The 15,968-nt window shown below is 35.8% G+C and overlaps 1 protein-coding gene and 1 pseudogene across 1 annotated transcript; one reads left to right on the top strand and one right to left on the bottom strand.

The window, feature by feature from the left end:
* The first annotated feature begins 1,233 nt into the window (after positions 1-1,233).
* On the top strand, positions 1,234-10,656 carry LOC139855171 (enoyl-CoA hydratase 2, peroxisomal-like; annotated as a pseudogene).
* Positions 10,657-12,082: 1,426 nt separating this feature from the next.
* LOC139851888 (uncharacterized) lies at positions 12,083-15,547 on the bottom strand. The gene is made up of 2 exons (XM_071841078.1): positions 15,319-15,547; positions 12,083-14,759 (listed from the first exon to the last, which is right to left on the bottom strand). Exons 1-2 carry the CDS (start codon positions 15,409-15,411, stop codon positions 12,321-12,323), a joined length of 2,532 nt encoding a protein of 843 aa, XP_071697179.1. The 5' UTR covers positions 15,412-15,547; the 3' UTR covers positions 12,083-12,320.
* Between the last annotated feature and the right edge of the window lie 421 nt (positions 15,548-15,968).

Here is a 15,968-nt window from a genome sequence, read left to right as displayed (position 1 = left end):
ATGGCATCCAGAGAGAGGATCAAATCCAATCCAGAGAAAGGGATCAAGTCACAAATGGGAAAACATAGTTGATAGGGTTTATCAACGGAGTGTGTTTATTTGTGATGTTGAGAGTTTTATTCTTGTAAGGAGTGTTAAAGAGTGTACGGGAAACTTAGATTTTATACTAAAATCTAAGGGGCTTGGGTTTGGGTTTAACTCATAGTGTACTTTTTCTTGTACTGGGTTCTTTTATATTACAAGAATAAAGGAGACTCTTGGGGTGGACGTAGGCAGGGTTTTGCGGAACCACGTTAAATCGTCGTGTTATCAGTTACCTTATTTGCTTTCTATTATTTCTCGCAAGTTTGTCTCAAACAAATTATATCCTCACTTCCGCTGGTGTGGGTGCGCTAGGCAAATTGTCATAACACATATTCATTATGTGAGACAACTGGATGTGATGGCTCAACAATGTCTTGAAGCATATAGTTTAATCTCTCTGATATCTTTTTATGGGGTTACAGAGTTGGAAGCAGAGGACACTATTCAGCTGGTTCATGGTTCCTTTGAAGGAGAAGGATGGCCATATGGCCCATCACCATTTCCAGAACTGAATTTTATGAGTCAACTTTACCTAGACATGTGTCATAACTTGACCCACAGTCCTTTCATGATGAAAGCAATTATGAATCTTCCTGTTGTCCAGATTGAAATGGCGGGTAATCAATAGTTCATGGAGTTGCAGCAACAGACTGAGAATCCTAGCAAGATGAAACAAGTTTTGGATCTGCCTGTTGTGAAGGATTTATTAGTTTGTAAACCAGATGTTTTCATCAAGATGATGAAGGATAATAACCCTGAAATCATTGATAGTAGTGATGATGAGAAGGAAGATCCATAGTTTCGCATCATTATTCTATTTTGTACGTCGTTTTATGTTAATAAGTAGCAGCCACCCAATAGTCCATATGAATCAGGCAGGAAGATTCCATAGATTTGGTTCTTCTCTAACTTTGTATTTGAATTTCCGGTTAGTATTGAATAATAAAGTCAGTCAGTTTTCATCTTTATAAGCCTGCTTTTATTCATCACTGTTATGATAAATCTCTGTTACATTCATATTTTACTGCACTGCTATTACAATCCGTCCATACCCCTATCGAAATAAGCTTTTATTCATCCCCTTCTATTGCTGAAAGGTAAACACGTCAAACAAATAGTTGCGTTTCTAATCACATTGTAGTACAGCAAATGGGTGTATCAATGTTGATCCATATATCTATAGTTGAGGCAATTCATATCGGGAAATGTAAACGGGTCAAACAAGGGAATAGTCACGGGTACACTAGAAAGGGTGAACTAAATCTCTATAAAAACAAATTTCACCTTTCTAAGGAACGATGAATAATGACTGCATTCAATTCTCAACCCATTTTTTTAAAAAGAGTTTGCCGGCCAGCCCCCCTCAAGGGGGACTTCGATTTCACTATAAGCTTACCCATTTTGTTATACCCATTTTACCACCTTCATGATTGAAGTTGAAACAGTGATCTCTTTGACACATCTAGTCTATTAACTTTTCAGAACAACGGTTTATTTGAGGCATGCTGGTGGGTTTTCAAAATCATCTCAACCGTATTCCTTTTCTAAGTATCTAAAGAATCAGACAGTGTCAAAAACTCCTAGGACTCGACCATTTGTAGTACACAAGGAATATACTCAGCCACCACAGGTATGTAAAGCCATTCCACTCTAGGCATGTGAAACTTTTAGTATTTCTATATTCGTCTTGTGCTTTACAAATATATTATCGTCACTATAAGATAAGAATAAGAATTAAATCAGAATCAGGTAATTAGTTGATTACGATTATGAGTAGTCAGGTAGTTTCACATTTATCTCGATAACTTGTTATCTTGCTACAACTGTGTACCCCCTTTTTCAAATATGACATTGTGACCCATAAGAAACTAGAGTACTAGACTGTGTTTTGTTCAAAGAATTCCATGGAACTCGACGGAAGTGGAATCTCATTTGCATTGCATGAGGTGCTGGTTCAATAATGAATTGAATTGGGATTCACCAAATTCCTTCACTCAAAGGAATTCACATAATTATTAAAGTTCCAATACCTTTAAAAATACAGCTTCCCAAAAATAAATATCCGCGAACTATACAGAATTGATTCAGTTTTTGCCAAACCATTACAATAATCAGTTTAGCTGTACAGTAAAGTGTTTTTTCTTATGCAAATCGTACTAATGCATATATTTATTTAGGATAAACCTAATAATATGTCTAAGCAGGCACTGCTTTACAGGCTCTCCGGTGATTACAACCCTTTGCATTCTGATCCTAAGATTCCCGAACAGGGTATGTGCATTGGCTTCTGAGACGTTGCATATTGTTATACTGTTTAGTTATGCATATAGTAATCTTGAAGTAATTGTGTTAAACATTGACATATTTTTGGAATAATAGCACATCCATGCCGACAAAGAGTGTCTTAGGGTGCGTTTGATAGCCTTTTAATGAATGGTCAGTGTGCTTGTTTGTGACATAGAATGACAAATAATGTTGAACCGTTCAGTAATATGTGCCAAACCATTTAGTGTGAAATACTCTCTTAAGCATTCAACACCTCTATTTCCTTTCATATCATCTCTAAATTATATACTAACATTTACCAACAATAAATTTCTTTTATATACTCATTACAATGATTTCACATCATTTTCATATCATTCAAAATGATTATCAAACATGTTATTTTTGTTCGTAAATCGTAACCAACTTCAATTAGAGTCTTCGAATAAACGTTTAATCATTATGTTTTATCAAACGCGGTTTAACATGAATTTTGATTCTTTAAAAGGGTGAAAATTCGATAAAAAAATAGAGTTGATAAGAACAATAAGAAATCATGACTATACCCATCTGATGTAAGATCCTGAATTTTGTGCATCAGAAGGTGTCTCGAAAGTGTCAGTAAATGTGTGCATCAGAAACTGCCACTAAAAGTACACCTTATACTTATGCATTTTTAGAATTTACATGAGAATCAGAATCAGTCAACCTCAGTCCCTGAACTTCAGAATAAAAATCTGTTTGCCAGATAAGCTGCGCCGTGGGTCAACATAGGCGCGCCACGACTAGCCTTCGTTCAGGTGTTTTGAGTTTTGAAAAACTTCTGTCTTCGATTTTGCCATAAGGCCGCGCCGCGGGTCATATAGGTGCACCGCGCCTCGTGCCTGGCTAGACTTCTAATTTTTCTATTTTAAAGGGGTTTAATGAGGGGCAAGGTGGTAATTTCACTTGTGTACGATTTTGAGGCCACAAATCTGACCAAACCTCATCCACATCTTCATTTCATCTCATTCATATCCTCTCTAAACCTCCAAACCCTAGAAAGAGAAAGCTCTCTTAGAGAGAGAAAGCTTAATATCTTGGGGAAGAAGCTTGATTCTCAACAAAGCTCAAGAATTAAAGTTGTTCCTCTTATTCTTAGCTACGTTTGGGTAGTGGTGGTAAGTCTTAACTCCGATTTTCTTTACTTTGATTTTGATAGAAGGTTAGGGTTTTGGTTAGTGTTGGGTTATAAACCCTACTTCTTGTGATTTTGGGGTTTTTTGGGTAAGATTCGTGTAAGTAAACCTAAATTGGTGACTTAGGGTTTTAATTGACGAAATTGTAAGTTTGGGGTCTTGCATGTGTTGGTTTAAACCCTAAAACACTTGTGTACTAGCGATTTTGGTGTTGTGTTAACTTGATTTTGGGTGTAAGCCCTAATTTGGGTCAAAATGGGTTAAGTGATCCGTAACCGAAATCCAACAAAAAGAAGCAATAAGGGATGGAGTCAAATATGTATTGTTTTTGTTTAGAGTAATATAGAAAAATAATAAAGAGTCCTACATAAAAAATAATCCTACTTTGAGAAGGAGTCTACTCCTGTATGGATTTTTTGGTACTATATAAATATGTATATTGCCAACGTAGGTGGGACGCCTCTATTTTTTACATTCACCGAAATCGTAAAATTAGAGAGAGATAAATAATACAACTTATTCCCCAATTCTTGTTGTTCTTTTATTCTACGCACAAACTGCAATTGAAAAAAAAAAACATATTCGTATTCCTTTTGTTCTTCGTTCACACGTATCTTCACAAACAGATCATACATCCTTACTAATACGTTGTGTTCGTTCTTATTCATAACGTACTAGTAACGGATCAAGTGGTATCAGAGCTTTTGTTCCTACCTGTGTATGGTACAAACTAAATCCGCGTATAAAGAATCCGGTGAACCATTATTGGAGTTACAACAACACCGAAAAACAACCACGAAACAAGAAACGATCAAGATGACGACTGAAGGAACTTCTAATCAGAACGAGCTATCCACGAAGGTGGATCAGCTAACCACTCAACTCGCATCGGTGTTGGAATGGATATCAACCCAGCCGAAACCCAAGGCTCGCGAAACCCCAAAGAAGAAACCGAAGGGAGACGAGTCCGAAGAGGAGAGTGAGACTGAAGAAGAATCAGAAAGTGACACTGAATCAACGGGAAGACGGGATTCAAGCAGGCCATTCAAAGTTGAGGCTAAAATCGATATTCCATCCAATGATGGTACTGTCGATGCCGAAAAGCTCGATTCATGGATCGATCAACTCGAGACTTATTTTACGCTCTACGGTTTTAAAAGTATAGAAAAGGTTTCGTTTGCTCGGTTGAAGTTAACTAGCCATGCCTTAGCCTGGTGGAACTCATACCTCAAGACCCGTTCAGACGAAGAGGTGAGATGGTCGGAATTCACAAGATTGTTACGACAAGAATTCTACCCGATGGGTTACGCACAAGATTGGTGGACACGTTGGCACAATCTTCGTCAGCAACAAGGGCAACATGTACAGGAGTACACAGCCGAATTTTAGAGACTCGCAGTATCCTTAAGGATCTCACTAGATAGTGAAGAAACCTTTACCAAATACGTGGCTGGGCTAACACGAACCATACGATCAGAATTATGCCTACATACTGTTACGGACCTCTCAAAAGCTAGTCGAGTGGCAATGGTAATTGAGCAGAAAAATCGAATGGGGGTTACACGTAATGATGATCGAACCAAAGGAGGTTCGAGTAGCGGTTCCTTCAAGAAGGAGCAACAAAAACAGAAAACTAAATCTCAACGAAATTACCTAACGTATGATAAGGAGTTATTGGCCTTACACCAAGCAGTGAAGCATTGGCGGTGTTATTTGCTCGGGAAAGAAACGGTAGTACACACAGATCACCAGCCCTTACAATATTTACAAAGTCAAGCAAAATTGCAGCAGGCGCGACACATGAAGTGGATGACATATTTGCAACAGTTCCATTTGGTCATCAAATACAAAAAAGGAGTGCAAAATAAGCTTGCTGATATGCTGTCTCGGCCTCCTGTTTCACCCCTATGTTTGTCTATGTTAATGCAGGTACAAAATAAAAGCCATGATGATTATGTTAAGGCGTACAAGCATGATACGAAGTTTCAAACAGTAGTGGCCGAAGTTGAAAATAACAAGTTGTCTGGATATGCATGGAAAAATAACTTGTTGTACAAAGGGAATTTGCTTTGTGTGCCAACTGTTAGCGAACATGTACTGTGGATACGTGAAGCTCATACGTCTAAAGTGGCTGGCCATTTTGGTGTTACTAAAACGTTGCAACATTTACAACGATACGTCTACTGGCAAAAAATGCAGAATGATGTAGCTCGATTTGTCCGTGGGTGTGTTTTGTGCAGTACGGCAAAACCCTCAAATCGTAAGGTAGGTTTGTACACCCGTTGCCGGTTCCCTCCCGCCCTTGGGAGAGTATATCTATGGATTTTGTAGGTGGTTTGCCCCGGACACGGAAGGGTAATGACTATTTATTCGTTATCGTGGATAGGTTCTCGAAAATGGTCATTCTAGTACCATGTAAGAAGACGGTAACAGGTGAAGAAGCTGCACGATTGTTCTTTGAAAATATATGGAAGATATTTGGGCTTCCTATGTCGATTATCTCTGATTGTGACTCTAGGTTTTTGAGCAAATTTTGGTGCTCTTTGTGGTCTAAAATGGATATGAAGCTAAAGCGAAGCACTGCATTCCACCCTCAAACGGACGGTCAAACAGAGGTGGTTAACAGAACGGTGGTCCATTTATTGCGTAGGTACAATTCTAAGCACCCAAAAACATGGAATGAGAGTATTCCCTTTATACAGTTCGCGATCAATCATACCGTACACGGGTCACATCATAAAGCTCCATCAGAAGTGTGCTTGGGATTCTTGCCACAAAGTCCATTTGATCTGGAGTTTACAATGGACTATACTACATCAAATGAGAAGGAGTTTAAAGAGGTAGTTAAGGCTTAAAGATTTTTAGAAAATATTAGGAAAATACATAATCAAGTTGAGCAACAACTACATCGTTCACAACAAAAATACAAAGAGCGTCACGATCGACATCGTATACATGGAAATTTCCAAGAGGGTGATCTTGTGTGGTTGCATCTTGGCAAAGATCATTTAAAAGGAGATGGGAAGAAGCTTAAATCTATTCGCTACGGGCCATTTCGTATACTTAAAAATATTGGTGAAAATGCTTGTAAGCTCGAGCTTCCTGCTTATATGGAGTTATACTCGGTGGTCAATGTTGATAAACTCAAACTGTTCGAGCCATCCATGCTTGATGACGAACTGAACGAAGCACTTCCAGTGGTGGAAGATATTGCTACTGATAATGACAAAGCATTGGAGAAGATACAATCGTGGAACGAAAATCTAGTTCTACACGTGGAGGTGAACGTAAGGCATATCGTGTCGATCTCAATGGACAACTTCCAAGCTCCGCTAAATGGTTTTTCGAGGCTGTGGCTAAGGAACGTTTCCCACATTTATCATATTAAGTTGCACAGGAGTGCACCTTCGCTTCGGAGAAGGGGAGGAGTGATCCGTAACCAAAATCCAACAAAAAGAAGCAATAAGGGATGGAGTCAAATATGTATTGTTTTTGTTTAGAGTAATATAGAAAAATAATAAAGAGTCCTGCATAAAAAATAATCCTACTTTGAGAAGGAGTCTACTCCTGTATGGATTGTTTGGTACTATATAAATATGTATTGCCAACGTAGGTGGGACGCCTCTATTTTTTACATTCACCGAAATCGTAAAATTAGAGAGAGATAAATAATACAACTCATTCCCCAATTCTTGTTGTTCTTTTATTCTATGCAGAAACTGCAATTGAAAAAAAAACGGTGAATGTAAAAAATAGAGGCGTCCCACCTACGTTGGCAATATACATATTTATATAGTACCAAACAATCCATACAGGAGTAGACTCCTTCTCAAAGTAGAATTATTTTTTATGTAGGACTCTTTATTATTTTTCTATATTACTCTAAACAAAAACAACACATATTTGACTCCATCCCTTATTGCTTCTTTTTGTTGGATTTCGGTTACGGATCAGTGTTAAATTGGTGATTTTATGACATAATCAATAGTAATGGTGATTATGGGTCAAACTTGACTTGTTTTAGTGGTTAAGTGCAATTTGAGTTAAGTTGCACTTATGGGTTGGTTTTGTAAGATCAAGTGCAATAAGTGTTAGTCTGTACGTATTTGAATGGGTTGAAATTACCACCTATAGTGGTAATTGGTAAAGTCCATTTAGGTTTCTAAATGGGCGGGTGTTAGGGTGCAAGGTGAAAACGCTTGGTTAAAGGTGTTGACGTTAAATTCTCTTTTAGAGAATAAGTGTCATGTGTTTATATGCCTATGTGTTATATAGGTGGATATTTGCTCGGATGGAATGACGAGGGTTGTACATACATGACTTGTACTTGTGTGTGCGTCGCTAGGTGAGTGGAATAATTATGCATGTATGTATATGATTTACTTGCTTGCGGTGAATGTGGTTTATTGTTCTCCTTGTGGCGGATTCACTAGAGTGAAAAAATCGTGTGTCGTATCACTCACTCAAGTTCATGTGTCGACACCACATCGGTAATGTGGTGAACAAATCGTGTGTCGTATCACCATGGGTTGCGAGGTGGATATTGTGTGTTTGTACCACCTATGGGGTTAGTGAATAAATCGTGTGTCGTATCACTAATGGCTATTGTGAATAACCGATAGTTCATTCGCGAGAACCATTCCCGTGTGTTCTTGGTTAACCATGAGGTTTGTGTGTATCGTTGTTTTATAGCATACTATTGTATATTGTTGTTGTGTTAGCATGATTATTACGTTTATGCCATGCTAGTTGAGATGCTTGTTGCGGTGCTTCGTATGCTATATTTGTGTTGTGGTTGCGGGTCGGTAAGTTGTATGCATATGTGTATATTTATTCTCCTCACTAAACTAAGCATTGCTTACCCTTCTCGTTGTTTACCTTTTTATAGGCTTTGTTGGTGTGGAGCTACCTAATTGCTAGACTAGGGTGGATTAGAGTTGCTTGGACTTGGTGGATTTGGCTCTTGGATATTTGGCTTGGTGGGGGATTGGTATAATCCCCGGGTTCATGCTCTTGGTATAGGGTTGGGTTGTTATGGGTTAAACCGTGAAATCATGTAAATGGGTCGAAATGACATTTGTTTTGTAATGGGTCATTTGAGTACCAAGGGTTGTGACAAAACATTTAATGTGTTGAAATGACATTACGTATTTAATAAAACTTGTATTGTTTAAAGTTGGGATTTTAATTTAACTTGAAGTCAGCATCAGGTCGAGTTATAAGCCGCGCCACGGCAAGTATGGTCGCGCCGCGCCTCCTAGTGGATTTTGGGAACAAAGGTTTTGAATTGTGATGACCATCAGTTTCAGCTGTGGGTCGCGTCGCGCCATGTCTGGCCGCGCCACGTCCTATACTTAAAACAGTGGTCAGGCCTTTATTAAAAAAAAAAAAAAATTGTGCGTCGATTTTGGGTAAACGGATTCGGGTTGTTATATCTGATCTGTTGGAACCAAGGTTGTAAAAGTCGCGAGTCAGGGACGCATCGGTCAGGACCTAAAAAGGACGCGTCGGCCGAGTCAGGGACGCGTCGGGGACGCATCGGTCGTTGACCAACGTTGACTTTATTAATAATTTCTTAGATATATATTTATATATGTACATAATAGTTGATTCTGTACCATAAATTTCTTAAATAATACCTTGAATTTAAATACAATCAAACTTCAAACTCAATTAATGTTACCGAGTACATAATCAGTAAGGACATAGAGAATAGTGCAGCCCAAAAAATAAAAACAAACCCTAATTTTAAAACATCTCACATCTTGACGAAAATTTGACTGATTTTGACTGTTTTTGACCAACTTTGACCGTCTTTGACAAACTTTGACCGAACTTTTAGCTTTAACCATCTTTTGAGTCGTTTTCAGAAAAAACGGGACAGAGAACTCAAAAAAACGACGCGTCGGCCAAGTCGGCCGACTTTTACAACACTGGTTGGAACAGAGATTTAAGCTAAACCAACTCGTTTTTCATTAAATTGGGTCAGCATTTCCTCCTCTAATTCTGGGTAACAAGATTCTACCTGTCTTATTTGATGGCTAGTTCAGATAAACCTAAATCCAATCATCTTTCAGTAAAATGGGTCAAAATTGCCTCCTCTAGTTCTGGGCCGCAAGATTTTACCTGTCTTATTTGATGGTCAGTTCAGATACTTTACTAGTATGCATAGACTTTTGAAGAGTAATTTTGTTGTAACCATTGCAATTACATGCAATTTCTTGCACCTTTTATTTACCTGACTACTTGTGTGAAGGTTTTCACGCCCGATACTTCATGGGCTGTGTACATGAGAGGATTCGCAGTTAGGGCCGTTGTCAAAACCATCTGCAACGGTGATGCAAATCTTGTTAAAGCTATATCAGGCCGATTTCTGTTGCCTGATTACGTACCCTGGTGAAACATTAATCTCTGAAATGCGGCTTGAAGGCTCAAGGTAAACTTTTTTTATACATGCACTTATAAATAAAATTCATATTTTGTGGTCAGTGGAGGAATATATCTTTTGATCAAAAGTTTTGATATTTGAATACGTGAATGTGAAATCTGACAATGCGAATGTAAAATGGAGGTAAATTGAAACGCAAAGTGAAATCTGAAAATTGAAACGCGTATCTGAAAATCTGAAAAGCGAATCTGAAAACTGAAACGCGAGTATGAACATTGTAACGTGATATCTGAAAGCTAAAACGCGAAACTAAAAATTGAAACGTGAAGTTGAAACGAGAAAATAAAAAGTGCAACACGAAATTGAATTTCAAAATGTGAAACTGAAATTGAAAATGGGTCTCGGCCCAACCTGACCCAACAATTCAAGGTTAAAAATGGGTTTCGACTAAAGCAGAACCAACCCGATCCGGGTCTCGACCCAACCATTTTGACTTATCTAAAAGTTGACCGTTTCGACCCATGATCCATTATGATCCAAACTCATTTCAACCTTGACCCAACCCACCCGTATTTCATGTATACTTTTGACTACGGTAAGTTGAAATTGTTATGCTTTTACTAGTGCCTTAACTTACAAGGAATACTTTGCATAGTTTTGTATCAGACAAAGGTTAAAGAACGAAACAGAGCGGTTCTTGCGGGATTCGTGGACCTTAATCGTTCAAGATCATCTTTATGATTTCTTGCAAGCCAAGTAGCTTGCACAATTCATTAGACACATAAAAACTTTTAGAGATATTCAACATATTTGTTTAATGTTTTTCATATTGTTGTTTCATTTAATATGTGAAGAAGAGTGTGCTATACAAGTTCACTAAACTAAGATATATATATATATATATATATATATATATATATATATATATATATATATATATATATATATATATATATATATATATATATATTATTTATTTACCTATATTTTTTTATTTATTTACCTATATTTTTTATTTATTTCGAATGCTGACATTAGTATATTAGAAAAAGATGTTACAATAAAAGGTAACACATGGGGGAGACACAACGAATTCAAAGACAAATTGCAATATTTTTTTTTTTTGAAAGGCAACATTTTATTAAAGCAATATTAAAAAAATGAAAACATAATGATCGATCTAAAAGCAAGTTGAATGGTTTTCATCATGGAAATCATCTTTTGTACAACTAATTTACATTTATATAATTTTTATTACAATATTGTTCATCCAAAAGGACAGTGGAAATAATATATATATTTTTTTTTTTTCGGCGAAAAACGATAGAACTATTATAACACACAAAAGAATACTCATAAAAAATGAGACCTCCTTTAAACATACAAACAAAGAAACCCGAGCTAACTAAACTAAAAACTATAACTATGTTCGTAAAACCAACAAGAACAATGATCAAGGACAAAGAAAAACAAAGGAGAAGATGAAAAACAATCAAAGTAGATTAAAATCCATCTAAACCGAAAGCTCCTCCGACAACAAGCGACAAAAGCAATTATGCATCTTTGATGAAAACGCCAAAAGATGTCCTCTCTGCACCTTGAACCAATTTCTTCCTTCTCTCCTTCCTCGGCCTTTTAATATATATGAACCCACATACTCCCAATATATATGAACCCACATACTCCCTTTACAGTTGCATACCTTATGATTCAATGAATATTTGTGTCTAAAGAATCTCTTCACCTCAAATTGATGTATAAAATCATAAAGTTATAGTGGACCCTTAAATAAATTCATATTTATACATGGGTCTTGATCTAATGTGGGTCATAAAGGTAGCTTTACCTGTTCCATTGACACTTTTACATTTATAGTTTCTTTTTAGTGTATGTATAATTAATTATAAAGTTTTTTATTTTCTTTCAAATTTATATACGTCTTCAAATTGTATTCTTTTAACTTACGAAGTACGACTTTTAAAGCATTCTTATGTAACCATAATTTTCCCTTGGATATGTTGTAAACCGGGCACAAGTAGATGTCTATACGACAAAACGTACTCGGTGACATTTGATTTGAAAAAGCTCAATATGAGCATTAGTTTAGAACTTTAGATCATGCAAACTTTTTAAGTTATTATGTAACCAAGACTAAGAAACACACATATGCTAAACCAAGTATTCCTTATACAAAATCAAAGTACTTTTCACACAAACTTACAGAAAGAATACAAGTCTGAAGACTTGTGATGAATCATAAACAACACACTCAATTTAATACAAACAAATCCAAACGACACAAGAATATAACGAAATCCAAATACAAAATTATTGACATGATAGACATAACAAATCACATACCATCAACTGCAAACCAACCAAACAAACTGACAAAAGTATTTTCTTTAGTAATGCACCTTTTCCTTCTTTTCGTCGCTCTTTGAATGATGATTTCCGTGAAGTTTCTCCTTAATCTTTTCAAAAATGCCCTTCTTTTCCTTGTGTTCAACTTCAACAGTGGCATATTCGTTATGTGACACAACCGGATGTGATGGCTCAACAATGTCACACTCTTGCTCAACGGATAATTTTTCTTCAAGCTTTAGAAGTTTGCCTAGCTCTTTCTTTTCTTTCTCTTCTTCCTTTTTCTCCTTGTGCTCCTCGATTTTGTGTTCAATTTTCATCTTCTCCTCTTCAACTTTTTCTTTAAGCTCTTCCGTTTTGTATACAACCTTTTCCTCGAGTTCTTCTATTTTCTCCTTGATATTTTCCTTATCCTCTTCGACTTTACACTCAATGTTTTCTTTGATTTCCTCTGTTTTGTACTCGGCTTCATGTACTTTCTCCTTAAGTTTTTCCTTGAGTTCATCATTTTTGTACTTTCCTTCATATTCTTCTTCCTTTACTCTCTCCTTGACATCTTCTTCTTTGCACTCTATTTTTTCTTTTAGGTCTTCTATTTTTTCCTTCTCCTCTTCTACTTCGCATTCGATTTTCTCCTTGAGCTCTTCCACTTTATACTTGAACTCTTCTATTTCTTCTTGAACTTTTTCCTTGTGCGCTTCATTTTTGTAATGGACTTCATGTTCTTTTTCCTTGATTTCGTTTTTAGCTTCTACAACTTCACACTCAATCTTCTCTTTAAGCTCTTCTACTTTGTACTTTAACTCTTCCACTTCTTCTTTAATTTTTTCTTTATGCTCTTCATTTTTGTGATGTGCCTCGTATTCTTTTTCCTTGATATCTTCTTTGACTTCATCTACTTCACACTCAATATTTTCCTTGAGCTCCTCTTTTTTGAACTCAACCTCCTCCACTTTGTTCTCGATTTTATCTTTAATTTCTTTTATTTTCTCACCAATTTTCTCTTTCTCCTCTTCTACTTCACACTCGATTTTCTCCTTTAGTTCATCTACTTTGTACTTGAACTCCTCAATGTCATCCTTGATTTTTTCTTTGTGCTCTTCGTTCTTGTAATGAGCCTCGTATTCTTTTTCTTTGATTTCTTCTTTGGCTTCTTCTACCTCACACTCAACCTTTTCCGTCAGTTCCTCTTTTTTATACTCGACCTCCTTTACCTTATTTTCAATTTTTTCTTTGACTTCATCTATTTTCTCTCCGATTTCTGTTTTCTTTTCTTCTACTTCACACTCAATATTTTCCTTGAGTTCTTCTACTTTGTACTTGAACTCCTCTACTTCTTCTTTGATTTTCTCCTTATGCTCTTCGTTTTTGTAATGGGCCTCGTATTCTTTTTCCTTGATTTCTTCTTTAGCTTCTTCTACTTCACATTCAATCTTTTCTTTTAGTTCTTCTTGTTTGTACTCCACCTCCTTTACTTTATCACTAAATTTTTCCTTGACTTCTTCTAGTTTCTCCCCTATTTTCACTTTCTCTTCCTCTACTTCACACTCAATTTTCTCCTTGAGTTCTTCTACTTCTTCTTTGATTTTTACCTCCTCCTCTTCTTTTTTGTAATGAACGTCAAATTCTTTTTGTTTGATTTCTTCTTTAACTTCTTCTACTTCACACTCGATCTTTTCTTCTAGTTTCTCTTTTTTGTGTTGTCCTTCTTCAACTTTTTCCTTGATATTTTCTTTGACTTCTTCTATCACCTCTTCTATTTTCTCTTTAACCTCTTTAACTTTGCACTCAACATTTTCTTTAGTTTCTTCTATCTTGTATTTGATCTCCTCAACTTCTTCCTTGAGCTTTTCTTCATGTTTATCCTTTTCAAAGCTAGCCTCACATTCTTTTTCCTTGATACTACTCTTGGTCTCTTCTACTTCACATTCGATCTTTTCCTCGAGTTTTTCTTTTTTGTACTTAGCCTCTTCAACTTTGTACTCGATTTTTTCTTTTATTTCTTCAACTTTTTCTTTGATCTTTTCTTTATCGTCTTCTAATTCACACTCGACCTTCTCCTTAAGATCTTCTATTTTGTGTTTAGCCTCCTCTACTTCTTCTTTAATTTTCTCCTTGTGCTCTTCATTTTTGTATTTGGCCTCGTATTCTTTTTCCTTGACGTGCTCTTTTACCTCTTCTACTTCACACTCGATCTTTTCATTTAGTTCTTCTTTTTTGTATTTGCCTTCGTCAACCTTTTCTTCTATTTTCTCTTTAATTTCTTCTATCTTTTCTTCAATTTTCTTTTTATCTTCTTCCACCTTACACTCGACATCCTCCTTAAACTCTTCTACTTTCGATTTGCCCTCGTGTACTTTTTCTGCAATTTTATGCTTTCCCTCTTCTATTTTCTCATCGAGTTTTTTCTTCTCCTCCTCAACCTTTTTCTTCAGCTCATGTTTCTTCTTCTGTTTGTGCTCACACTCTTCGTTGCAAGACTGCAAGTGTCCCAAAAATTGATCAATTGCAGATTTTAACAGTTTAATTAAATTTCACATGATAAACGTTAGATGACACATGTAACTTTTTTTTCGGGTCCGAATTTCGTGATTTCACCTTTCAGACCTTGGGGGATCGAGTATTAGACACAAGTTCGATTGTGGGCTTAAGTCCTAACTTTCCTAGGGTTAACTTGTATCGTTATAAATACCGCATCAAGAATACAATAATGTTTACGGGTTTCAATATATTACAATAAATATAAATCTATGTTTTTCTATAATTCGTAAGTCTTTCTTGATATATGTACTTTATAGATAATTACTTCTTGCTAACAAAGCATGTACACGTGACTTTAATTTATGAATAAATATAAACATTAGAATTAGTAATAACACTAATAATCTGTTTCTACATATTTCAGTATCAAAGTTTTATATCTCTACTGTTTTATAAAAACATGCACATAGGTACAACGTACGTACACATATGTCATAATAAAACTTCATTTAATTGTATGTATAGGATTATGTTTTGTTGAAATGGAGGGAAACTTACAGGAGTGCACTCATCAGGGACAATGATAACGAGCTCGGTGACAGTTTCGCAGTATTCATCAGTGTTAGGAACTTGGTGGTAGTTTTCAGCCATAATCGAACAGCAACAACAATTAACTATTGATTTAACAAGAATAAAACACTGATTAGTGAGCAAATTAAGATAGACGCAAAATGAATTCGGACGATGGAGATTATTTGAATATGAATATAATGAGAGATTGAGCAAATGAAATATGAATGAATGTGTGTTAAAGAGAGGAGTAATGAGTACTTATATAGGAGAGTTTCACGCGTAGAAGGCGCCAATGAGGTTTAAACTATTATTTAACTACCTAATCATTTATCTTTAATTAATTAGTATGGAATGTAAAATGATAAATGTAGCCCCACGAGCTATTTTCAAGCATTTTATATATATAAATTAATATCTTGTCAATAAATAACTGTTGCTATGAATAACACTAAAATCAAAATTATATAAGGAAAATCCATATTAATAAAAATATATTTATGTTTTATGGTTAATCGTAACCTAAGAGTAACGTTTATCATTCTCCAATTAATATTAATATTAAATATTAAATATTAATTAATATTGTTATAAGTAAATAAATAAATAAATAAATAATAAAAGGTGGCCAATTGGAT

This window comes from Rutidosis leptorrhynchoides, chromosome 6 (assembly GCF_046630445.1).
Source record: "Rutidosis leptorrhynchoides isolate AG116_Rl617_1_P2 chromosome 6, CSIRO_AGI_Rlap_v1, whole genome shotgun sequence".
Taxonomy (NCBI): Eukaryota; Viridiplantae; Streptophyta; class Magnoliopsida; order Asterales; family Asteraceae; genus Rutidosis; species Rutidosis leptorrhynchoides.
Note: the sequence above shows the minus strand (reverse complement) of the source record. Positions and strands in the feature narration are given on the sequence as shown.